Source organism: Parasteatoda tepidariorum, chromosome 4 (genome assembly GCF_043381705.1).
Source record: "Parasteatoda tepidariorum isolate YZ-2023 chromosome 4, CAS_Ptep_4.0, whole genome shotgun sequence".
NCBI lineage: Eukaryota > Metazoa > Arthropoda > Arachnida > Araneae > Theridiidae > Parasteatoda > Parasteatoda tepidariorum.
The window spans coordinates 31859820-31883007 of record NC_092207.1 but is presented as its reverse complement, the minus strand read 5'-3'; the positions used below and the strand labels follow the sequence as shown (position 1 = coordinate 31883007).

Sequence of the window (23188 nt, the reverse complement as noted above, 5' to 3'; positions counted from 1 at the left end):
TTTTTTTTTTTTTTTGAGTAATAACCTCTAGTTCAGTAACCGGGGAAGTATCTCAAAAGTGGGGCCTCTCTTCCCCCTTTAAACTTATTTTCCACACCACTACATATATATGCTGGATATTGGGGTTATCTCGGCGTTTGGCACGAAGCGCCACTAACCGATTCATCGCTTCTGTTTTGTCGTATTCTAGGAGGTCCTAAATATCTTTGAAGTTGTAGTATGTTCTACATATATATCTAACTAGCTAATCAACTTTTTTCAGAGTACCTATCCATGTATGGATTTCATCTGATCCATTTCATCTAAATTGGATAATATGTGGTGGAAGGGAAGGGAGGTGCTGCGTTAACATTAAGTTAAATCTCAGATGAACAATAATTGATAAAATCAAGTCTGAGTCATACATAAAAATAAGTCGCAAGTTGATACATAATAAAGGGAACAAATTGAAGATAAAGATAAAAAAAAGAAAATTTACACTATTTACAAATTTACAAAAGGGGGAAGACTCCCTGTGCACTCTCTCGCCTCCCACCGGTATAGCCGGGCTTCATTGGTGCAGAGAACACAGTTTGTCTAGGGCAGTGGGGATAGTCATGATTATCCGAAATGCTTAGAGAGAACACAGTCGCTTAAGAAAAAAGCGGTTATCGGGCTGAAATTTTTATTGTCATCTATGAAATCAATGTCTAATAACTTATTGAATTTACATGTTGAACAACTACATATATACTTACTTTACTTTTATTTACAAAAATTGGGCACCTGGGCCTCTTAGCGGCCCCTATCCCATACATCTAGAAATTTACAGAAAATTTATAGTAATAACATTTTGAATTTAGCAGTCGATGTGGTAGCTAATAGAAAAACAAGCACTTTGCTTGAGTAAATATAACATTTGAATATCTGATTCATAACTACATATATATGCAATCATTATATTAATATATATGCTTAATTTTTTTTTAAAGTAGTGGTAGTCAAAAAGATTATAAATTAAGTTTATAAATGCAAGGAATATATAGAACGCATACATTTTACTATACCAACTTATAGAATAAAATTTTGTGTTAAATACGTAAAAGTTGGCAGGTATGTATAGGTGGGATAAAGCCCCCTCTATCCCCCCATGTCCGCGGTCTCCGCCCTAGCTTAAAAGTGATTATAGTATCCCTTTCTTTTACAAGATCTGCTCACACATTTTTCCATTTAAATTTTGGAACATGTCTCTTTTTCAAAATGTTAAAGACTGGTAACTCAAATATTTTGTTCTTCGCACTTGAAAATATAAAATTCCGAATTCCGGAAATAAAAAGACTAAATATTTCTTTCAACACCAAAATCTATTAATTATTTAAAATTATTTATCTTGTGATGTATATGTGACCGGCAAAGTATGAAATGCCGGTAATATATATAATGCCTGACGTTTTTAGGCAAAGTATGAAATATGAGAAGTATTTCACACATTGCCTAGGCATTATATATAAAGACGGATGCTATTTTGGCAAAGTACGAAATAAGCGTCCTGATGAGGTTATTATGTAAATGATGTGCATGTTACTGTGAATGACCGAAATCGGTGGTTGTTGACTTTCACCGGTGAATGTTGACAATCACATAGTCGCTTTGGTGAATGTCCGAAATATTTATTACATCCGATTTGATATTAATTTATTCGTGGATATAATTACATTTATTCGATATTTTAATACTTACTGACGATAGATTAGAAGAAACATCAGTGTTTGGAGTATCGGGCAAATGTATACCGGGCAGTGGCCCTTGACCTTAAAAAAACATCAGTGAAGGGTATACCGGGCAATGGTTTCTTAAGGTCAAGTGCCCGGTATACCCTACACTGATGTTTTTTTAAGGTCAAGAGCAACTGCCCAGCGTACATTTGCCCGGTATACCCTACACTGATATTTTTTTAAGGTCAAATATCATTGCACGGTATATATTTACCCGATACTCCAAACACTGACTTTTCTTCTAATCTATCGTCAGTAAGTATTAAAATATCGAATAAATGTAATTATATCCATGAATAATTTAATAGCAAATCGGATGTAATAAATATTTCGGACATTCACCAAAGCGACTATGTGAATGTCAACAATAACCGGTGAAAGTCAACAACCACCGATTTCAGTTATTCACAGTAACATGCACATCATTTACATAATAACCTCATCTGGACGTTTATTTCATACTTTGCCAAAATAGCATCCGGCTTTATATATAATGCCTAGGCAATGTGTGAAATATAAATCATTTCATACTTTCTCGTCTAGTTTTAGGCATTATAAATAATGCCAAGGCTTTATATATAATGCCGGATTTCATACTTTGCCGGTAACATACATATATTTTGAAATCTAACAGTTGTTGCATTTTTTAGCAAGATTTATAGCTACAAAAGAAAATTTCCATTTAATTTGTATGCAGATCTGCTACCCTGTTTTTCAAAAAAGAACTTCTTCCATTAGTGCGAAATAAGAATCCGGTTGATAAACGATTAAACACTCTTTTGATAAAACGTTTTATTGCTGTGTAAAAACAAAGTAGTTAATTTTTTTTTTAGATAACAGTTAATTTGCAAGAGTGGAATGTAATTTCTGTAAATTTCCGAGTGGATGGGATTCAAGAGACTTCAATTTTGAAGCTATTACGAATTGCTTTTTTTTTCAGTAGTTAATTTAAGCAAACACATAAAATTTTTATTTGAAACACATAAAATTTTTAAGATTTTTAATTAGAATTTAAGAGTTTAAACAGTCGTCTTTCTAAACTTATATCTATCTGTTTAAATGATTTAGTAGTAAACAAAAATACTTTTAATTCTATGTTTAAAAAAATACATTATACGCTTGCTACAACAAAGAAAAATACTTCGTGAAACTACTTAGAATCCATAGTTGTCGTGGGCGATTAAATATTCAAAAAGTGCTGACAACAAACCTGGCAACTTTCACTCTTTCCGAGATCGGATTTTTCAAATGGTAATGAAACAATTCCCGAAAAACAATCTTACTCGAAAATATATTTATATTTTGACCGGGCTGAAACTCGCTATCGCAAAGAGTATTATGCTTTTATATAATTGTTTTATTTTATTATTATTATAATTCAAAATGTTTAATGGAATAACACGAGTTTCTCTACCACTTTAAGTGTGAAAAATAAACCCTTCCGGGAAAATCATAATTGCAGCTATGCTAGTAAAATTCAATAATTTACTAAGATAAATTACAGTTAGCAAATTTTATGAGCATATTTTTTCTCTTTGCTATTCAATGGAAGATCTACCAACTTATGCCTACGTAAATTATAAATCTTAGTATCAGCCGCGCTAGGGACTTTAACCTATTCTTCTGTAGCAGTATACCAAGAGAAGACTTTAACTCAGAATATTTTTGTTTTAAATATAAATAATTTAAAAAAGGTAGTTAAATTATATTTTAATTTCAACTTGATTAGACTTGATGGGTACCTGCCAGCGTCAGCATGTTTTAATTTCAACTTGACTAGACTTGATGGGTACCTGCCTGCGTCAGCGCGCCCTACACACCTTCACCTGAGTTTGACCCTAAGGCAGCTGAGACTGCTGGCATAAATTAATTTCAAGTAATTAAATAGTTTTAAGCAATTAAATTATGTTTTAATTCCATAGGGTAGTTGCGATTGAATAATTAAAGAGATAATAAATGAGAGGGAATTGAGTTTCTACCATTTTATACATTTATCTGTTATCTGTGGCATCTGCAGTAGTTAGTCTCTGGGATTCTAAAATATTATTCAGATTTAAGTTAGTCTATTTTAGTTTGGAAATGCAACCCTATTAATATGCCAAGTTTTAGGATATTTTAAACTTTATTCAGTTTATTCGGCGTAAATTTTATTTATTTATTGTTTAATTCTTTTTTAAACGTTGATTTATTTCACTTTGCTTAAATTGAAATCTAGAAAATTTTTATTTGAGTTTTACTCTTACAGAATTCTTTTAATAAATTTAAAACTAATAAAATTTCAATTAATTAAAATTAGTTTCAGTACTTCCTTTTAGTTGCGCAGCTATTTCATCATGAACTGTAGTGTTAGACATTTTTGCTTTTTAACTTACAAATCTAAAAAGTGCAGCATTTGAATACAAATATTTTAACACAAGTCTACAGATAAACTTCTAAATTTTTTCAAAATGATTCAGATGAATACTCTGTTACTGACCTAATAAGTACCTAAAACAAACAATGGATATAAGTTAATTGTCTGCCATTTGAAAGATAATAAATTTTTCTGTAGTTTCATTCAAGTACTTTTTAAAGTGCCATAACGCAGTTATTCTAGAACATGTGGGTAATTCCAGGAAATATATTTATGACTCTTACCATGTTTATTATTAAGTGTTAATATCGTATATTTTGTCCCTTAATAGCATAAATAATGACTTACAAATGCCCATTTATTTATCTAATGAAATAAAATGGAATGTAAAGTGCGTTAACATTTCCTCTTCTGTTCCAAATGTCAAGCTCTAAAATCTATAATTTGAGTTTTAACAATGAAATCATTCGTTTGGTTAGCTGTCTAAGAATTTAATCGCTTTTTAATCAAACAGGATAAACTGGAATTAAATTACAGAGTTCGTTTTGCAACAGATAACGAAACATTTTCACTGCCACATAGTAAACTAGTGATTTAAAGAGATAGTCATGGGATTCCCAGTTTAAATGCATTTTTCCTCTTCCGCGTCAACAATAATTTTTTAAATTAATTTATTATAAAATTAAAACTTTTGATTCGTAAAATATTAAGTAAAGGCTTTATTATTTCAAGGTATTGTTTATTGGAAACTTCTTCTTTTTTAGTTATTTTAGCCGGGCACCTGGGCCACGAAGCGCCCCCTATCCCATCCATCGTGAGTTGTTTAGCATTATGTGAGTTCTTTGTGGTCAGCAGGAAGTGTGGCAGCTATGAGGGGGATTCAAGCACCTTGCTTGAATAAATAAAAAATAATGAAAATAAAACAAATCAGCTTGTTTTAAACTATGTGTGGGCTATAGAACTGGATGCAGGTTGGTGGTCTATGAGCTTGATAGATCTTTCAATATTGATGTTGGTGAATCTGATACCATAGGTGGATCTGTGATTAAGAAATTTGTTGAGGCTATTATTTATTTTGTTGATTGTGATATGAAGCGTCGGGTGTAAAGTGAACAGCTATTGGTCTGAATTTTGTTTGTTAATAAATTTTATTGAGTTTTAACACGGTTACTTTTTTAATGTTTTTCCCCATATTAAGTGGAAACACAGAGATTCAAGCTACTACAAAATATTTTAAAATACGGTTTTACAAACTATAATTTGCAGATTTTCGGTTAATTATGCCAACTTTTTAAAAAGCTCGACACGGCTTAGCTGTAACAGAGGACAATATCGCATAAGCCTTTGAAATATTTAGAAGTAATAGTGAGTAAAAACCATATACGTCAAATTTACTGAATCCAGAATCATACATTAAAAGATTATCATGTGAAAATATTCACCCACTGTCGGGAGCAAGTTAGCATATTTGTAACTGTAGTCATAGTCATGGTCTTATGATTTCTCAAGGCTCTTAGGCCCCGAAGTGGTCTTCTACCTTTTCATATTGATTTGATATATCATGTTGTATATTCAACATGAATTTTTTAAAATGACAGGACAAATTAAAAGGGGATAATATAATCTTAAAATAAAAATAAGTTGAAACAGTTTGCGTAATTGCAGTAAAATAATCGGAATCGATTGGCTCAGGAGGTTGACCAATCACTTGTAGTGTTATAAATTAAAATTATAGGTACGCATAATTGATAGCTATGCGAAGATAGCCCCCGAAAATGAGGAAACTCAAAAATTCAAACTGCATTCGTTTGACCATTTTTTGACCACAAATGACCACCCTTTAAATTTTTTTGACCACCCTTATTTTGGACATAATCCTGAAAATTAAATTCGGGGGCTAACTTCGCATTTTCACGCCAAATGAATAAAAATCAAATTTTTATATTGTATTCGTTTGACCACTTTTTGACCACAAATGACCACCCTTTAATTTTTTTTGACCACNGCCCAACAACACTCTAATATCAAAAATTTCCAGAGTACAAAAAATAAAGTAAATAAAAGAAATATCAAGAAAACGCAAATCAAAAATTACAAAAAGGCCTCTTACATCTTACATCTCAAGTCCGTGTGCCTTGATATGTGTTGATCAAAGTCTGCTTTTTCTTTCAGATGTGAACCAAGGAGGAAATTTAGTCATGGAACCCGAAGAAGCAATTGTCTATCCAGGACGTAACATAACTTTCACTTGCACCTATCATTCAAATTTAACTTTCATTTGGGATTTCACGTCTATGATTCAGAATTATAACTTCGTCGAGGGCGCTTATCTTTCATCAAAAGACCATGTTCTATACTATAGTAAACTCAACATTTACTCAACGACTCGTCTTATGTCTGGTGAAATCACGTGCTCGATTGCCGAAGACAAAGCGAAAGCAGTAGCCTTTTTAATAGTAAACGGTAAGTTCGAATTAACTAATACCCTAAGTATATTCTCAAAATGCAAAAAGACGATGACAACAAAAATGTTTAAACTTCGGTTAGATTACTTTATTTTCGACAGTCAATGTCCAACTCCATAGTCTTGTAATTTTGAACCCAACCCAGAAGGCAGGGGAGCTCGTGGATCAAACTTTAAGGGATGAACTAGTTTTCGTGGAGGACTTTTTGATAGAACTAACCCGCATTCACATTACACGCAGAGGAAAACCACGAAAATCTCCCATGGTTAGCCCGACAGCAAAGCGATTCTAAGCTACGATCCGTCTACCGTCACCTCCCTGGAAGGTGAACGCATTATCCCTTCAGCCTGGTTAGATTATGATCTTGAATATTACAAATTTTGTCTTTTAAAATAATTTATTTTAATACATATTATTGTACACAATATACCTTATTTTTAAGACCAATGCTAATAAAACCTCTCTCTACTTTCTGCGCCTATTCAGAGAGGAGCCTCCTAGTGAATTCAGATTAATCCTTCCAGCCGAGAAGGTAGAAATTCACCTCTTTGTATTGGTGTGAAAAGTATCATTGCATTAAAATAATACTTCCTTTAAACTAAGTGTAGATTTTCTAATGCTAGTTATTATCAACTATATATTATCAGAAAGTCAACTACTCCACTTTCTGAAAAAATATTTTAAAAGTTGGAGATAAAAACTTTAACACGCTTTCTTATGGGGATATTTCTTAATCCCCTCCCACTTTCTAACGTGGTAAAACTACAATACTTACGTCAATCTCAGGAGAGAGGCGAAAAATCAAAGAACTGACAAATATTTTTAAAAAAAAGGAAACCAGTTTCTTTTAAAAATAACTGCAGGGTTTATACGGGGCTTACACTGTTAAAAAATACCCGTAAAATTTACAGTTTTAAACTGGAAGCTGGGTTGGTTGTGCAAAATCGTAAAATTTACGAAATGAAATCCGGTTACCTCAATGGTTTGTTATCACACAAGAGCAAGTTTTTTCCGTAAAAATTGCGAAGAAAATCCGTTATCAAACTGGCTTGTTACGGTAAAAAAGAAAGCTTTCACTATAAAAATTACAAATAAAAATTAACCTGCTGTCTCAACAGACTTTTACCATAAGGGAAGAAGTTTTCTTTGTGAAAGTGACGAAATGAATTTGTACTCGAGATGTGAATATTTGACGTCACCAGACTTTGTATCGACCAGTCATTGCTTGAATTCCAGCCTGGATCACTTTAATGAGAGGCAAGCGCTCTGACATTAAGGCCTTTGCGGATAAAGTGTTTTATTAAGAGGAAATAGTGATAGTGAGAATTTCACTTCAATGTTATATCAATCCGACAATAAAGTCGAATCTCAGTTTCATTTATACGATGTTCAGAACCATAAAGTAACTGCTAAAAATAAGGGCAAGCACAGAAAATAATCGTAAAATGATTGCGGAAGACAAAACTGCATGACAAAAAACTAAAATTTCCGCTGACGGTACAGTTTTAATCAGTTTGTGATTAGGGTGAAAAGCCGTTTAGCCAACAAAACGGATTTGAACTGTTAAATATACAGAGAAATTCCGAAAAAGTGGTGACGATATTATGATAAAGATATTAAGAAATTTATGTGCAGTAATTTATTAGCTTTCACTTTAAAATTAGAAATTTGAAACTGGGATCTTCACAACTATACGTATGTGTATTTACACCGAAGAGCCATTACATTATGACCACCCTCCATCTATAACAATGGGCTCGCTCAGGTTTTCACGGTTTCTCGCCCAGGAACAATGTTTTCATGGGGCTCATTAGGACCCATAATCCTCATAGAACAATCCCTGACGTCTGTAAGCGACTTGAACATAGTTGCAGACCAGGTTCACCCATTCATGGCATCAGTTTTTCCTGCGGGGGTTGGTGTTCACCAAAAGGATAATGCACCATGTCATAAGGGTAGAATCGTCATGGATTGTTTCGAGGAACATTCCAGTGACTTTCAAGTCATGTCTTGGCTCCCAGATTCACCTGACCTTAATCCAATAGAGCATTTGTGGTCCTACTAGGAAAGTCAAGTTCGTGCTGCCACGTTACCCCCTCGCAATGTGAGGGAATTGCAGGACCAGTTGGTGAGCGCTTGGTACCTCAGACTACCTATCAGCACCTTGTGGAATCAATGCCACGGCGGGTGTTAGCAGTTTTGGGGGCTAAAGGCTGTCCTACATGTTATTAGCAGGGTGGTCATAATGTAATGGCTCTTCAGTGTATTTCGACGCATTTAACACGGTGGTAAATGCGAGCTTATTAAAATGCATCTTATTTTCAAACTTTTACTATCGATATTAACATTTTTAAGGACTGCACGAACGCGGTTACAATTTTAATTCAGTACCATTGAGAATTTTTTTCTCTCAAAATTTGGAAATATTTAGGAGTTTGGATATTATTATCACATTTCAATTGCACTAACTCTTAATGTGTGTCCTTTTTTTTTAAATGTGTGTCTTCTTCTAATAATAAGAACACTTTTTCTTAATTTGGATAATGGCTCACAAAATGTGGTTTTGAAATCTTTTTATTTAATTTTTCTTTCTTGTTTGAAGGTGTTAGAAATGGAGGTTCCTGTCAAACATCATCTGATTGTGTGACGGACAAATCCGTTTGCCAGAATGGACTTTGTGAATGTCCCCTCAACCATGTACGCCTGCATGTGAAAGACAGAGGCTATGATATATGCAGGGAAATGAGTAAGAGTATTATTTATTTTTATATTTCATAATTTATTAAAAATATTAAGTCTTAAGCATTTTGTTTTAATTTATATAATGTTTTGAAATATTTGAAAGCAGTAAGAGCTTGTACTTTATAACTTAAATTTTTGAAATGCCATAGTAGGAGTGAAAATTTCTCGTTTTATCGAAAAACAAGCATAAAAATATCTTAAGACTTCTGTTAATACTTTATTTTTAACAGGACGCTGCAACCCCTATTTAGCTTCCTATATAATACTGAAATTGGCTGGTTTGCACTGAAAATCTTTTAATAAAACTCTGATTCAATAAAAATTTGATATTTGTGCATACCTTCCAACGTATGAGATCTGTGGATATTATTTTTTCAAGTGTTAGAAAGCTAAATTTGTTATAATTTAAAATCATGACCATTTGCTGACCTTTTATATATGTACTTAAATGTAATGTTGGGACAAAATTGTTAAAATCTAATTTGTTAAACTATTATCATTTATTAAACTTGATACCGCTAGAAAAGTTAATTTCTGAAACTGCGGAAATTCCATGGTTGTTGAAGTGTTCTTATTTGTATCTCAATAATAATTAATAAATACTTTTCTGTTTTTGGAGAATAATTAAATAAATTAGGCAGTATCGTCGTAAACTCCTATTTATGTCAATAACTTAATCATAAGTGGAAAAGTTACTTTGCTGAATGTAATGAAGTTTCTCAAAAACAGACATTTAAGTGGAATGTATTGTCTGTCTATGAAAATAAATCCCCTCACCATTTGTCATGAGTAATGGCATTGACTAGGGTTACGAGCTTTAACTATAGTAGGGGTGTTGGGTCAAGTAGTACAAGTAGGGATGTTGGATCAATATTTAAGACAGGTATACGCTCCTGTCAGTGAGAGAATCAGGGAAGAGAGAAGCTTCCTTGTTTGAAATTAGATATTTCTTGTTTCTTTTGCAGCTGATGATCTTAAGGCCTGTTTAGACGATCCAATATCTTGGACAGAGATTGATTGATATTGATGGAATCTTGTTTTGCTTTGAGCTTGGATCGTGTAAACAATCATCCACGAACTTGGTCCAACTTCTTGGACGATAGTAGAGNCATCCAAGAACTTGGTCTAACTTCTTGGACGATAGTAGAGCATGTTCTACTTTCCATCCAAGTTTTTTCTCCCTTAACCAATCAGCGTCTTAGATTTTGTGACGTCANCAGTAGGGATGTTGGATCAATATTTAAGACAGGTATACGCTCCTGTCAGTGAGAGAATCAGGGAAGAGAGAAGCTTCCTTGTTTGAAATTAGATATTTCTTGTTTCTTTTGCAGCTGATGATCTTAAGGCCTGTTTAGACGATCCAATATCTTGGACAGAGATTGATTGATATTGATGGAATCTTGTTTTGCTTTGAGCTTGGATCGTGTAAACAATCATCCACGAACTTGGCCCAACTTCTTGGACGATAGTAGAGCATGTTCTACTTTCCATTCAAGTTTTTTCTCCCTTAACCAATCAGCGTCTTAGACTTCGTGACGTCAACAAGCAGGCAGCAAATTATGTCATTTTGTTCTCTGTTTTAATATATTTTAGTTCAAAAAAATTTATCTGTTGCGGTTTATTTGTGTTATTATGATTTTATTTGAATTTATTTAGTAATTTTAAACTTATGTAAGTATTATTTTATAATGTTGAATATGAACAATGCGCATGCGCAAGTTTTTCTTTCGACGAATCAGTGCCATACAAAAACTTGGATAGTGTCGACGAATCATTCAATTTCTTGGACAGAGAAATTCCTCCAATGTCTCGGATTCAAGAACTTGGACCGTGTAAACAGGCCTTTAGACTTTGGGGAGAGGGGAGTTCTTTCTTTAGACAAACTATAAACTGTTATTCATATTTCATTTCCTTCCTCAAATAAACTTACATTTTATAGCCTTAAAATGACCAATAATTTTAATTTTAACGTTATTTGTCTATCTCTCATACACATACTTATATCAGTTTACAGTCTCTACGATCCTTGCGAGTATGATGAACAGTGTGCTCATTTGGTGGATTCCAGATCTGTCTGTAAATCTGTGTGCGTATGTGCACCCTGGGCACGTGACATAAGAGGGCGATGTGTCCTAATTAGTAAGCATTGTTATTTATTTATTTACATTTAAAAAAAATGCTTGTACTAATGTATATTAACATACAAAATATTCATTTTGAATTCCCTTACCATTTTATTAAAGATTGATCTAAGATTATCTAAACGAAAGCTATTAAATAAAATTTTCTCTTACAATTAGTTGTATTTACTTAATTTAATACTTACTAATATTATTTGATTAAAAAACTTCAAAAATATGCAGAATGGAAATAACTGCCGATATGTTTTAAACACTCTAAAAAATTTGCCCATCTTCCAGACTTACCATGCGTGAATGAGAAGAAACAAAAGTGATTTGAAATATAAAACGCAAAGTTGACCAATTAAAAATGTGAAAATTAAGATGAGAAACAAAACTAGCAAAACCTCGAGAGTATAAAAACAGAACAAGAAAAATCATATTAGCTGATTTGCCCCATGTCACCACTTTTTATTATAATTTGAAAATAACAACGTCACGATTTATCAGTCCAACAGTGACCTTGGTTTGGAGAAGTTCTAAATTGGTTATAATATGGAATATGTTTCCATTTTTCTACTATTTGAGTTATAAGGGAAAGAACTCACTTATTTGTGGTAGTTATCTTAGCATCAGCTCCGCGAGGGGCTCCAACTAATTCATCTGAGTGGGAATGTATAATAAATCGTCGAAGCGCAATTGAATGGTGAAAGTTGGGGTTCAGTAACATTTACTGAGAGAAAATTATAATAAAGTAGCGAGATTAAACAAACACATTTAAGAGAGGGAAGAGGTTTTTGCGGCAGACTACCTCGCCTCCTACCGAGGTATTACCCCCGAGCTTCGCATAAGAGAAAGAAAAATAAAGTGTAAATCAATATACATTTTTTTATTATTTAAATGTCGTGGTAATAACGAAAGTTCCATCGTTTTATTTGTTCCTAAAGTTGATTGAAAGCAAAGAAATTTCGATAAATATTTTTATTATTTCAAATACTGTACAAAACCTGTGTATCGATTTTTAATATATCTGGTCAGGGTTTTCTTAATTTTTTCCTACCATTTAACCCTTTCGAAGGCCGTGGTAAGTATACTTACCACCAATTTTTAAAGCCCACGGTGAATTTTTTTACCACTTTCAATTTAGGTTTCCATTTGCTAATAACTTCAGCTTTGTTTAGTTTGAATAAAATTGGTAGCTTAAGAAAACGCGTAAAAGTAGAAGTCTGTAGCATTTATAGAATTTATTTTATAAATAACTAAAAATAAAAGTCAATAAAATCCTAATATGCCGTGGTAAATATACTTACCACCAAAAAAAATGGCATTAAAATGTAGATTTTTTTTTTATAAACTAAATAAGTTTTTGTTTTCTTATATCAATTACTATTTTTATATCGATTTCAATTCCAAAAATACTTTAATTTACCTTTAGTAGAAATAAATGGCCCATTAAAGGGTTAATACCTAAAATTAAATGTAAGCATGCAATAATTGCGCGAAATTATGAGAACATTGTCGACTGCCAAATTTTTTAATAATGCGTTTTTACTTTTAAAGGTCTGTAAGAATCTTAAAAAATTGTACACATTACATAAAGACAGCGTTGCAATCTACTACGCTCTTTGCGAAATATTTAATAGAGTAAACAATTAAAATAAAAGCCTCATCGAGAGAGAATTGGAACAAAGTGCCGCTGTTATTGAACTTTCGAATCATTCAGCATGTAGTGGTGTAGAAAATAGTTTTAAATCAAATGGACTTAACAGAGAATCATAGATGTTTCCTACCAGGCGTAGAAAGTTGGCAGTTCTGCATAAAGCTGTAGCTGTCTTTTTTTAAATACAAATTTGGTGAACGATAACGTCACCATTTATAACATAGGAAACTTTTAGTTGCTCTAAACTCATAAAATGTGTGTTAAAAAATATTGATGTGAATTCAGCTAAAAAAAAATTGTGTATTTGAAAAAATGTTTTTTTAACGTATAATATTTTCTTAATTTGAAATACAGATATTAAAAACAAACGAGTTTAATTAGGTACTTGTATTTCAAGAAGAAGAAGAAGATAACGGATACCCCCCACATATGACCTATGATGTCAGCTGATCATTTATTAGCAAAATGACTTATTAAAGTTAACCTAAGTCTCCATACAAGTTAGAATGTTAATTAACGAGAAGTTAGTTTAAACAGTACAGTATCACCTATCGAATTTCTTGAAATAGAATTCTTTATTGTCTACATCTTTTACTTAACTTAGATTTATTATTTGTTTAGGTATTTTATTGAGACCGTAATATATTTTTGTTTTGTGTACCTGACAACTTTGATGCGTAATTAGTTGGTTTTATATTCCATATGGCTTTGTGCCTGTCTTTGTATTAAGTGCGAAATATATTGTGAAGGAATTGAAATCATTGTAAAAGAATATAGAATGTGTCACTTAAAATCAATACTTAACGGCATTGGCTTACTTGAAATAGAATGTAAAAAACAATACATTACCATAAAATTTTAAAATTATTATTAATGGAAAAGTGCTCGATTCTGTTTTGAGACACATTTATATTTCGATACTTATGAAATATAATAGATTCACAATGTATCTACATATAATTCCGAGAACTTTTTTGTGTTAAAGACATTTCTTGTGTTTCTTTCAGGTGAAATTGCGTACAATCGAAGTCAAGAGATGTACAGAGTTGGATTAATCGCCGTGACGTGCATAATTATTCTTATTGTTGCAGTATCACTGTGGGTGACACTCCGAAAGTAAGTCAAAATTTATGCATTCACAAACTTTAAAAATAATGAGTGTGTGTGACTTTTTTTTTTTGTTGTTGCTCCTACTCCTACCTGTCAAATTTTGCACTTTCCAAAATCGATCTTCCGAAGCGGTCGTGAAATGAGAAAGGAAAACTCAATTTTATACAAAAATATTTAGCTGGAGCTTAATCACACCTTCATGCACTTTATTTCACTCATCAAATCCATGAATTGTTCACTCGGAAGTAGGTGTCCAGAGGGCTCCTTGGCTCGGGGCAGCAATAGACGAGAACAAGCTGTCATTACTCGTTTCTTCAGTGGACATCTGTAATCAATGATTTATAACGATGGTATAATAAGCACTTCGAAATCTGCACTAAGTGTTCTGCTGCCCAGGCCTCCCCTGACCACATTTTATCTTGTCTGGAACTTACCACGCAGGACCTGGTTCAAGCTCCCCTGCTGGTGCTAGACTTTCTTAGAGTGAACGAGCTCATGGACCTGATCTAGCTCTGCTGGTCATGGGGATGAGAACAACAACAACAATTCATCAAATGGAGCTGAGTACCTGAGCCAAACATGACCGTTGCCCAATCATCGTGTCCATATTAGTCAGTGACGTAGATAAATTACATAAAAATGTAAAGAGTTTCATATAAGAAAGGAGAGGATATCCTTGTTTCTTTTGCTTATTCTGTAAGGTTTGTTGTAGTAATGGAAGAATTCAATAAAAAAATATGATGTCTTAATTACGTCATATCGCTGAAAGAGTGTGCCGCAAAATCATTAGAAATTTATGTATTCATATGTTATTCATTCTTAAGCAGTAGTAGATAAGATAACTTTAAATTAAATTTACAAATTTAAAAATAAGTTTTTTGAACTGAATGAAGTAACTTTAAATATGAAAATGAAATCTTCCGGAAACTCCGAAAGAATTGGTAGGTATGCAGACTGTGTTCCTTTTTTAACTCATTAACATACCTTTTAACATTTGAGTTTTATGCGAAATATAGTGCAAGCTAAAGCCGAAATTTATAAAACAATTAGAAAATTCATTTTATGACCTTTATCAGGACTTTTGAGCATAGCCTATTCAATACCAGCTTACTCTTTCGGATTCTCTGGAAGATTTTATCTCTTTATTTAAGATGATAGATTCATGCATTCAAACTCGATTCCTGTTTTCACAAATTTAATTGAAGGTACTTTAAACTACCACTAACTTTAAATAGGTTAAGCAATCATAAGGAAATGCCGCTTTTTGCCAGAGTTTTATGAATAGGTAGCGAATTAAGTATAGTGAAGCTTGAAGAATAAGGATAATTACGGCCACTTTTTATAAGTGTCATCATGAAAGTTAACATTAAAATTGCATTTACTGTAATTTGTATTTTTGATATGCAGTTGTGGAAAAATTAATTATAATGAAAAATACTAAACTAAAAATAACTTCCTTACCACTGTAAAATATTTTTTTACAAAGCGAAGCAAGTTGGCATCGCTGTTAATGAGTTTTAAGTTCTGGAAAAAGGCGAACTAAGTATTTGCCAACAATATCACTTCAATAGTTATTTCAATTCCACTGAAAATCAAATTGATGAAAGAAAAATTGATTTAAAAAAAATTATTTAAGAACTTACTTTATTTGCATTTTTAACACATTGCATGCAGGCAACTTTTCCAAAAAAAAATTTTTTTTTACAGCTGTTATAGATTAAAATTTTAAAAAAGTGATAGGCAAGATTTATACAAAGTTAGAGTAAGCTTGTTTCTATAACTACAACTTCAATTTTAAATAAATATATAGTACTGACTACATCTATACTTAATAATTTATGTTATGTGTTTTATCATGAATGGATCATTTCTTTGAGAATAGAGCGTATAACGAAATAGTTTTGCTACCACTTTTTAAACTTTTGTATGGATAGTAGAAATTTCAAAAAACTATTTTCACGTGACCCGCTTGCAATGTGTTAAAAGTAATACCTTGAACCATGAACAAAAAATATCTCAACCATTTAATAGTATCTTTTTCAGATCTTGTCAAGACCAAAATTTGGATGGTCAAAGAAGATCAATAACGCAAGCAGATTTTGATTTCCCTACAAGATTTTCAATAGATCTCACATCTGACAAACCACCCTCTTACGATGATATTCTCGTTAAGGAAGAAGAAGAAGAAAATAAAGTGAGTTTATCAATTTCACAGTAAAAACGGTGTCATTGTAAAACAATAAACGAAAATAATCTTGCACTATTTTGTAAGGAATCATGTATAAAGTTACACAAAAATACCCTTCGAATTTGTTATTTGGACAAGGTTCATTATAAATTATGTTTCTTTCGCAAAATGCATTCCAAAATCTCAAACTTTGCAATCTCCGATATTTTCGGAGCATATTTTTTACAATAATTAAAGAATCTACAATAATTAATTGAATTAAGTAATTTCTACTATAATTAATTTAATTAATATACAAAATTATTCATGATAAATTATGCTTCTTTCGCAGAATGCATTGTAAAATATCAGATTTTTCGTAATCCCCAACAGTCGGAACATATTTTCTACAATAATTAAAGAGGTTAAAAAAATCAGTAAGACTTATTAATATTTTTTTTAAAGTTTAGTTGACACTTAACGGGTCATATACATACTAACGGGACTAGGCGTCCACAAATCTTAAAATATATGCTCAAATATCCTCNATATATATATATAGTTTAATTATAGTTTTTTTTTGTGTTTGGTTTCATAACTTAAAATATCGTCTTGCACTAACTAATTAGCATATTTGAGACCCCCCCCCAAATCGTAGAAATCCTATCATTAGATCAAAAGTTATGCTCGTGTGTCCGATTTTTATTTTGCGCACTGTTCTTTGCTTTTTCAGTTTTATTGGTATCAACTATGATTTTATTACTTCTGTTTATCGAATTGTATACGTTTTTTTTTTAATTTTTATTCACGATTTTTAGTTCTTCTTTTTTTATGTTACCTATTAATATGACTATAGCTTATCATTGTTTGTTTTTTGTACCAATTGATGATAAATTCTGTTAAATTTATGCATAGAATTAGATTCCTTATTTATCGCATATAGTTCTGCAGTATTATTCAATAAATTAGGATGCCCATCAACGCTTTAAGTAAAACGGAAAATAAAAATAATAAAAAAAGGAAAAAATTGTGAACACTTTATTACGATCACTGGCTACCAATTGGTCAAATGAATTTTTTTTTTTTCTGGTTTGACTCCGATAAACGCCACAACATTTCAAATCATGGGTTGCAAAAGCTGTCTCAATTGATGTTTGTAGTCGGATAGGTTTTGAAATCCTGCCTATATCCACGTTTCAAGACGTCACCTTCCTCCTTCAGTATTCGTATTTATATTAAAATCACCGTCAAGACAGTAATTATAAGTTAATAATAAAAAATATATAAAGATTATTTAAATTATATTATTATGTAATTGCATTAAAAATGCTTACTGGTGAAAATAAAAAGAAAAAACTTACTAACTTAATGCATAACAAAATTAAAAATGAAAAAAAGAATTCTAAAAAAATTATCAAACGGCAGTGGTCACCATAACAACGCATGTAAGGACGACGCATGCGCATTGTTTACTATTACTTTTGAACACAGTGGAAAAGTGTGAGGACATCCAATGGGTAATTACTACGCTAAAATTAACGAATGGAAACTCCATACTCTTCTGAAAATAATTTCCTCAAAAAATAAACTAATAATCATGTACTCTTTATTTTATTTTTGTCAAACATGTGTTAAGTGTCAAAACTGTAAAAATTTTTAATTAGTTATGAAGTTAATTTGATGAAGATTATTCTGCATTTGATATTAGTTTTCCATTAAAAAGAAATCTTTTTTGAATATATAAATTAATATTTTCCTTAAGTATAGGTACGTCCTTAAATCATAAAGTTTGTCAAGGACTCACAGCAAATTTTTCCTCGAATCATGGTTCAGAAATAAAGTCATTTTATGTATATATGCGTTAGAATTATATTTTATGACTTTTCTTTCAAAATTACATTTATTTGACTAAAACGAAAAAAAATTATACATTTTGCTATCACTTGAAAATATCTTTCGGTTAAGAAATTAGAACGCATGTTTTTTGAGACGCGTCATCAAACTTTACAACTTGAATAATTCAATAATACAATTCGTCAGTTGAATAACGAATATTATTTAATTTTATATTATGTAGCACTAAAAGTAAATTATGGAAGTTAGATGTTTAAAAGTATTATATTTTAATAAATTTTATTTTAATCTAAGGTTGGTTTTATCCAGCCACTTTTTTAAGTGATTTTTAAATAAAATGAATTTGAATATCTCCTTTTCGAGCAATTTTATACCTGAAAGTGACGTTTCGTAGGTAAATCGGGGCATTTGTCCATTCAGAAGCCAATCAGATTCCACACACGCGCGTGACGTCACTTACAGGTATCCACTTAAATATGATCTAAATCACATGGTTAGTCATTATCATGCTATTTCTTCTCACGCTGCAAGTGCCCAATTAACTTATTTGAAATTTAAAGTTGATTGAACTTTGTTTTTCTTTTTCAGATTGCGAATCCCCCCAATTTCAAAGATGCTCTAAAGCACTGCATGACGGCTAAAAGATTACTCAGACAAGTTTCAGCTCCAGCTGGAGTCGTACTTCCGACGGATTCACCGATTTTGAAAACTGAAAGCAAAATAAACAAAGAAGTTTAAATCAGAAACAAAAGCGTGGCGTAAAATCTCTCCAATTTTGTCGTACTAGGGCACCTATTATAAATATATAAGATGGTAAATTTTGTTGCTTCCATGTGTTTTAGCAATCGGTAGTTTTATGTGGAGTTTGAACAGTAAAAAATATTGTTTATATAATAATAATAATAATAATTTTATTGTGAATGCTGTTTGTTTAGAAGCAGTAATGTTATTCAGTGAGTTTTGGTACGAGTCTACTTCTTTGAAAACATGATAATCACTGATGTTTGTGCAAGCAGTTCTACAAGAGCGTTTTTGTATTGAAAAAGAAAAGCCAAAATATGAAGGGGAAAAAATATTATTGCTAATTCATTTCACGACGAAAATTTTATTTTTTGTATCATTGTGAAAGTTTTCTCATTCACATCCGAGCTGCAAATATTTTTGAAGCATTTCGCCTCTTCGGGAGTAGCGAATTATATATGCATTCTCAGGGTGGCGACCACCAAAGTAAAAAATGTATAGTCCAAACTATTTCTTAAACAGATTATTTGTGAGGGAGAAATTAACAGCTTGATAACCGATTAAAATCACCACTATTTAGTTCAAAACAAAAATTATTAAGTTAGATTTCAAACTGACGTTGATTAGATATTTTAGAATTAAAGTAAAAGCAAAAAGAAGTCTGTTAAATTAATTTTCCCTACATTTAAGCTACCGCTTTTTATTTATTTTTTTCAATCTGGTTCTACACGAATGCATCTATGACTTGCCCATCCCAAAAAGGTTAAGCAAAAACATTATGTTTGAAATTACTTTACTGTACTACACTGAACAACTAAGATGTGTATTTATGCTTATATCCGGCATATGATTGTTAACACTTTCTAGAAAAGTGATATTTAAAAGTGATGAGAAAAGAAATTGTAAATATATGAATAAAAGCTGTTATTTGTTGAGTTTTATTTTTAACTAATAAATTTTGTGTTGTTTTCTATATACATTTTTAATAAAAAAGGGAGATTTGTTCCTCGCGCTACACGTTAAAACGTCAGATAAGGTCGATTAGCTAAGCGGCGCTTTTGTAAGATAGAAAAACAAATAATCTTTTTAAGATCGAACAATTTCATTTCTACTTTAAATTAAGAAGTAGTAAAATATTTTTGACCTCGAGTTATAAGCAGTTATATTGGTTGTTGCTGTTGTCTTATGCAAATGTCAATACTAATAAGTCTATTTTGAAGCAAAGAGGTGCTTTTCTTCTTGTTTTCCAGTGGCGCCATCTATCGCCAAAACTCGACTTCTGCCTCCCACATACGACATGGCCCGTTTTACAAGTAGGACACATTCACACACCATCCACACATCTGCAGATGTGTGGATGGTGTGTGAATTTTACCTGATACCAGGTAAATTCAATTAAATCAATTTTTACCTGAACCAGAGCATGATAAGTCTCCGATCCGGCACCCCCAGAGTTAAGGATGGGACCTGGGAGGTCTTTGTTACTCCAACAGATTTAGCTTGCACCAGCCACCATTTTCTACACGGGGAGTCTTGGGCCTGCGGAGATCGACATCTCTTTCTCTATGACATGGGCCCAACGCCCTACCAATCAGGGTATCCCGGCCTGAGCTGTTATATTTATATTAGTTATATTGTTTGTTAGAAATCTCACAAAAGTAAATAATGTTATGTATAAAAAAAATCAGGACTAATAAAGAACAGCCTTCCGAAACAAATCAATAATTGTAGAAATAATTGAGAAACAATTTACAGAAATCCTAAAGGTCAGCCTAAAATATTCAAGTTGTAGTAAAGTTGCCATCAAAGCAAGTTCAAATTTTCATAATTTAGCAACCACTTAAATTTACATAATTTTCATCATGCGCGTACTTTCTCTCTACGTAATACACCTCTTTAGATAATTATTGTGATCGAAAATTGATTATTGTGTGAAAGTAGAGCAAAGTTGGTATCTCTGGCGAATGTTGAAGGAAAATTTTGTCTCTCGTGCAAAGCATCAAAGATAACTAATAAAAAATTCTTTAAGTTTTCTGACGATATTTAATGGTTACTATGCAATGATTTTGCCCGAAGAGAAAATTTTCTCTAATCAGTATGAAAAATTTCTCATAGTTCAAGGTTGCAATAATCTAGAAATTTTTTTAAGTTAAGGAATCTGTACATGAATGCAAAAAAAACTCAGGAAGGTTTTTGTTCGGCTCGGTTGGATACTTGAACGCAACATCATCGTGCTGCAACGTTAACCCGCTAATCGCAACCACGTGATTTGGCCCAATCACGTGATTTAAATCACATGGTTGATCTTAAACACGTTTTCTTCTTAGCGGGTTGCAAATACCCAATTACGAGTTAAATTCCGACACTTTTTAGTAGCTTTGAGATATTAGCTTAAGTAACACTTTTAGATTTTTTGTCCAGGTCATGGCAACCTTAGATAAACGCCTTAAAATATAAAGTGTTCCCCTTGTTTTTTAAAGGTAGAGAATTTTCAATCACACTGTAATTTTTTCATGAGATAAAATATGAAAAGAACTATGTAAGGTGCAAGAGCACCTTACATAGTTCTTTAATCTACTGAGGTGCAATAGCACCTCTGTATATCAATCAATGCTTTAGATGTTCTAGACGATGTTGAAGGAGAACAGACAACTAAGTTGACAATTGTCAAATTTTCATTTTGTTACCTCGGCATCAGGCCTCGTTACATAATAAAACCGGTCAAAACTCTTTCCTGCGAATATCTCAAGATGATGCAAATATTTATATTGAAAACGAAACAGGTAACAAGGTCCCCATCATTCCATTTTTGTATTGATGAGGATTCGCAAAGAGCAGTGAATTTTTGAGTGGAATATAAATGGTTGCCTGAAAGCGACTAGTATACTATTAAAGTAAGGAATAGTAATAAATAATATGGAAATACTTAAAAAAGTGAATCGAAACGCCTTACATTTGGTTACGATGACTAATAAGTTCTAACCATGGATTTCGTTTAAATTACGAAATCTGACGAAAACTCCCAGAATAATCACCCTGTATTTTTTTCCAACGCAATTATACCCATTTTTATCAAAACATGCGTAAAGAAGGGATGGTTGGGATTTAATAAATGTGATCTCAATACTATTTGAGACAGGAAATTGATCAAAATTTGAAACTTGCTTTTCTAAGTACTTAGATTAAGAAAAAACTAATTAAAGCATTAAGTACATTGTAACTATTTTTGCTTATAATTTTAAAATTTACTTTCCGAACGATAAGTCCCTTTTTATAAATTTATCATTAAAATCCCAGTACCCTTCCGTTAAAAATGGCCATTAGCGTTGGTTAAATTTTGTCGTCAAATCACACATCGAACATAATAATCAATGAATAATAATCGCTGCACTTTTAATAATCAGATACGTGAGATCCACTGCCCGGTATACATTACACAGACTTTTTTTTGAGGCTATGCTATGTGCCACTGCCCAGTATATATTTTCCCGGTTTACCCTACACTGATGTTTATTTAAGATTAAGTGCCACCACCCGGTATACCGAACACTTAACCTTTGTGTTATAAGATTAATTGCCCCCGTTTGGTATACGCTTGTTCGGTAAACCCAACATTGATGTCTTAAGGTTAAGTGCCATTGCCTCCGGTATTCCCTATTGTAACCTTTATGAGGTGAAGGGTTGTCTTTGTCCCAAATTCGCTCACGACGATTTGGCAATATTTTACGGCCTCCATTAACGGAATCCATTTTATTTAATTATTTACCATCTTTTTTTTAACCGTATAAAGCTCAGTTTACAAATTGTAGCGAAAATGTAAGAAGACTTCCGAAAATTGCCATTCTCAATTAATTTTCTGTTTTTTTTCTTCATATTATTATTTTTATTTTTTATTAAAAGCTTCGTCCCAATAATAATACTCAATACTTTGCATGGTTGGGAGCAATAAGCATGCTGTTTACTGGCAGCGGCAAAATGAGAAAATTTCCGCTTTATTCATACAAGCCAAATTTTTGTATGGGTAACTTTATAAACAAATTGGTTGCCCTAAAAAAAGAATAATTATTCAATGCATAATAAATGTTTATAACTGTTGGACATTGCCTTTCACAAAAAACTTGCTTGCCTTTTTTTAAACGTAAACTGTTTTCATCAAAATTTTTAAAATTAAAAATGATGTAAAAAAATTTGAAGCCTTTAACATTTTCTTATAATTCTTAGC

General features: G+C 32.0%; 1 protein-coding gene across 6 annotated transcripts in view; it reads left to right on the top strand.

Annotated features, from left to right (window-relative positions):
• Nucleotides 1–19907, top strand: part of LOC107443408 (uncharacterized) — a 54975-nt gene extending 35068 nt beyond the window's left edge. For 3 of the 6 annotated variants that reach the window (XM_016057262.3, XM_016057261.4, XM_016057260.3), the window contains exons 3-8: nt 6280–6570; nt 9175–9318; nt 11322–11453; nt 14102–14210; nt 16236–16398; nt 18814–19907. In XM_016057262.3, the coding sequence (XP_015912748.1) occupies nt 6280–6570; nt 9175–9318; nt 11322–11453; nt 14102–14210; nt 16236–16398; nt 18814–18963 (989 nt within the window). In that variant the 3' untranslated portion in view covers nt 18964–19907. The remainder of the gene's footprint in view (nt 1–6279; nt 6571–9174; nt 9319–11321; nt 11454–14101; nt 14211–16235; nt 16399–18813) is intronic. The other 3 variants (XM_071179619.1, XM_043044288.2, XM_071179617.1) reach the window with 1 other exon arrangement.
• The last annotated feature ends 3281 nt before the right edge of the window (nt 19908–23188 follow it).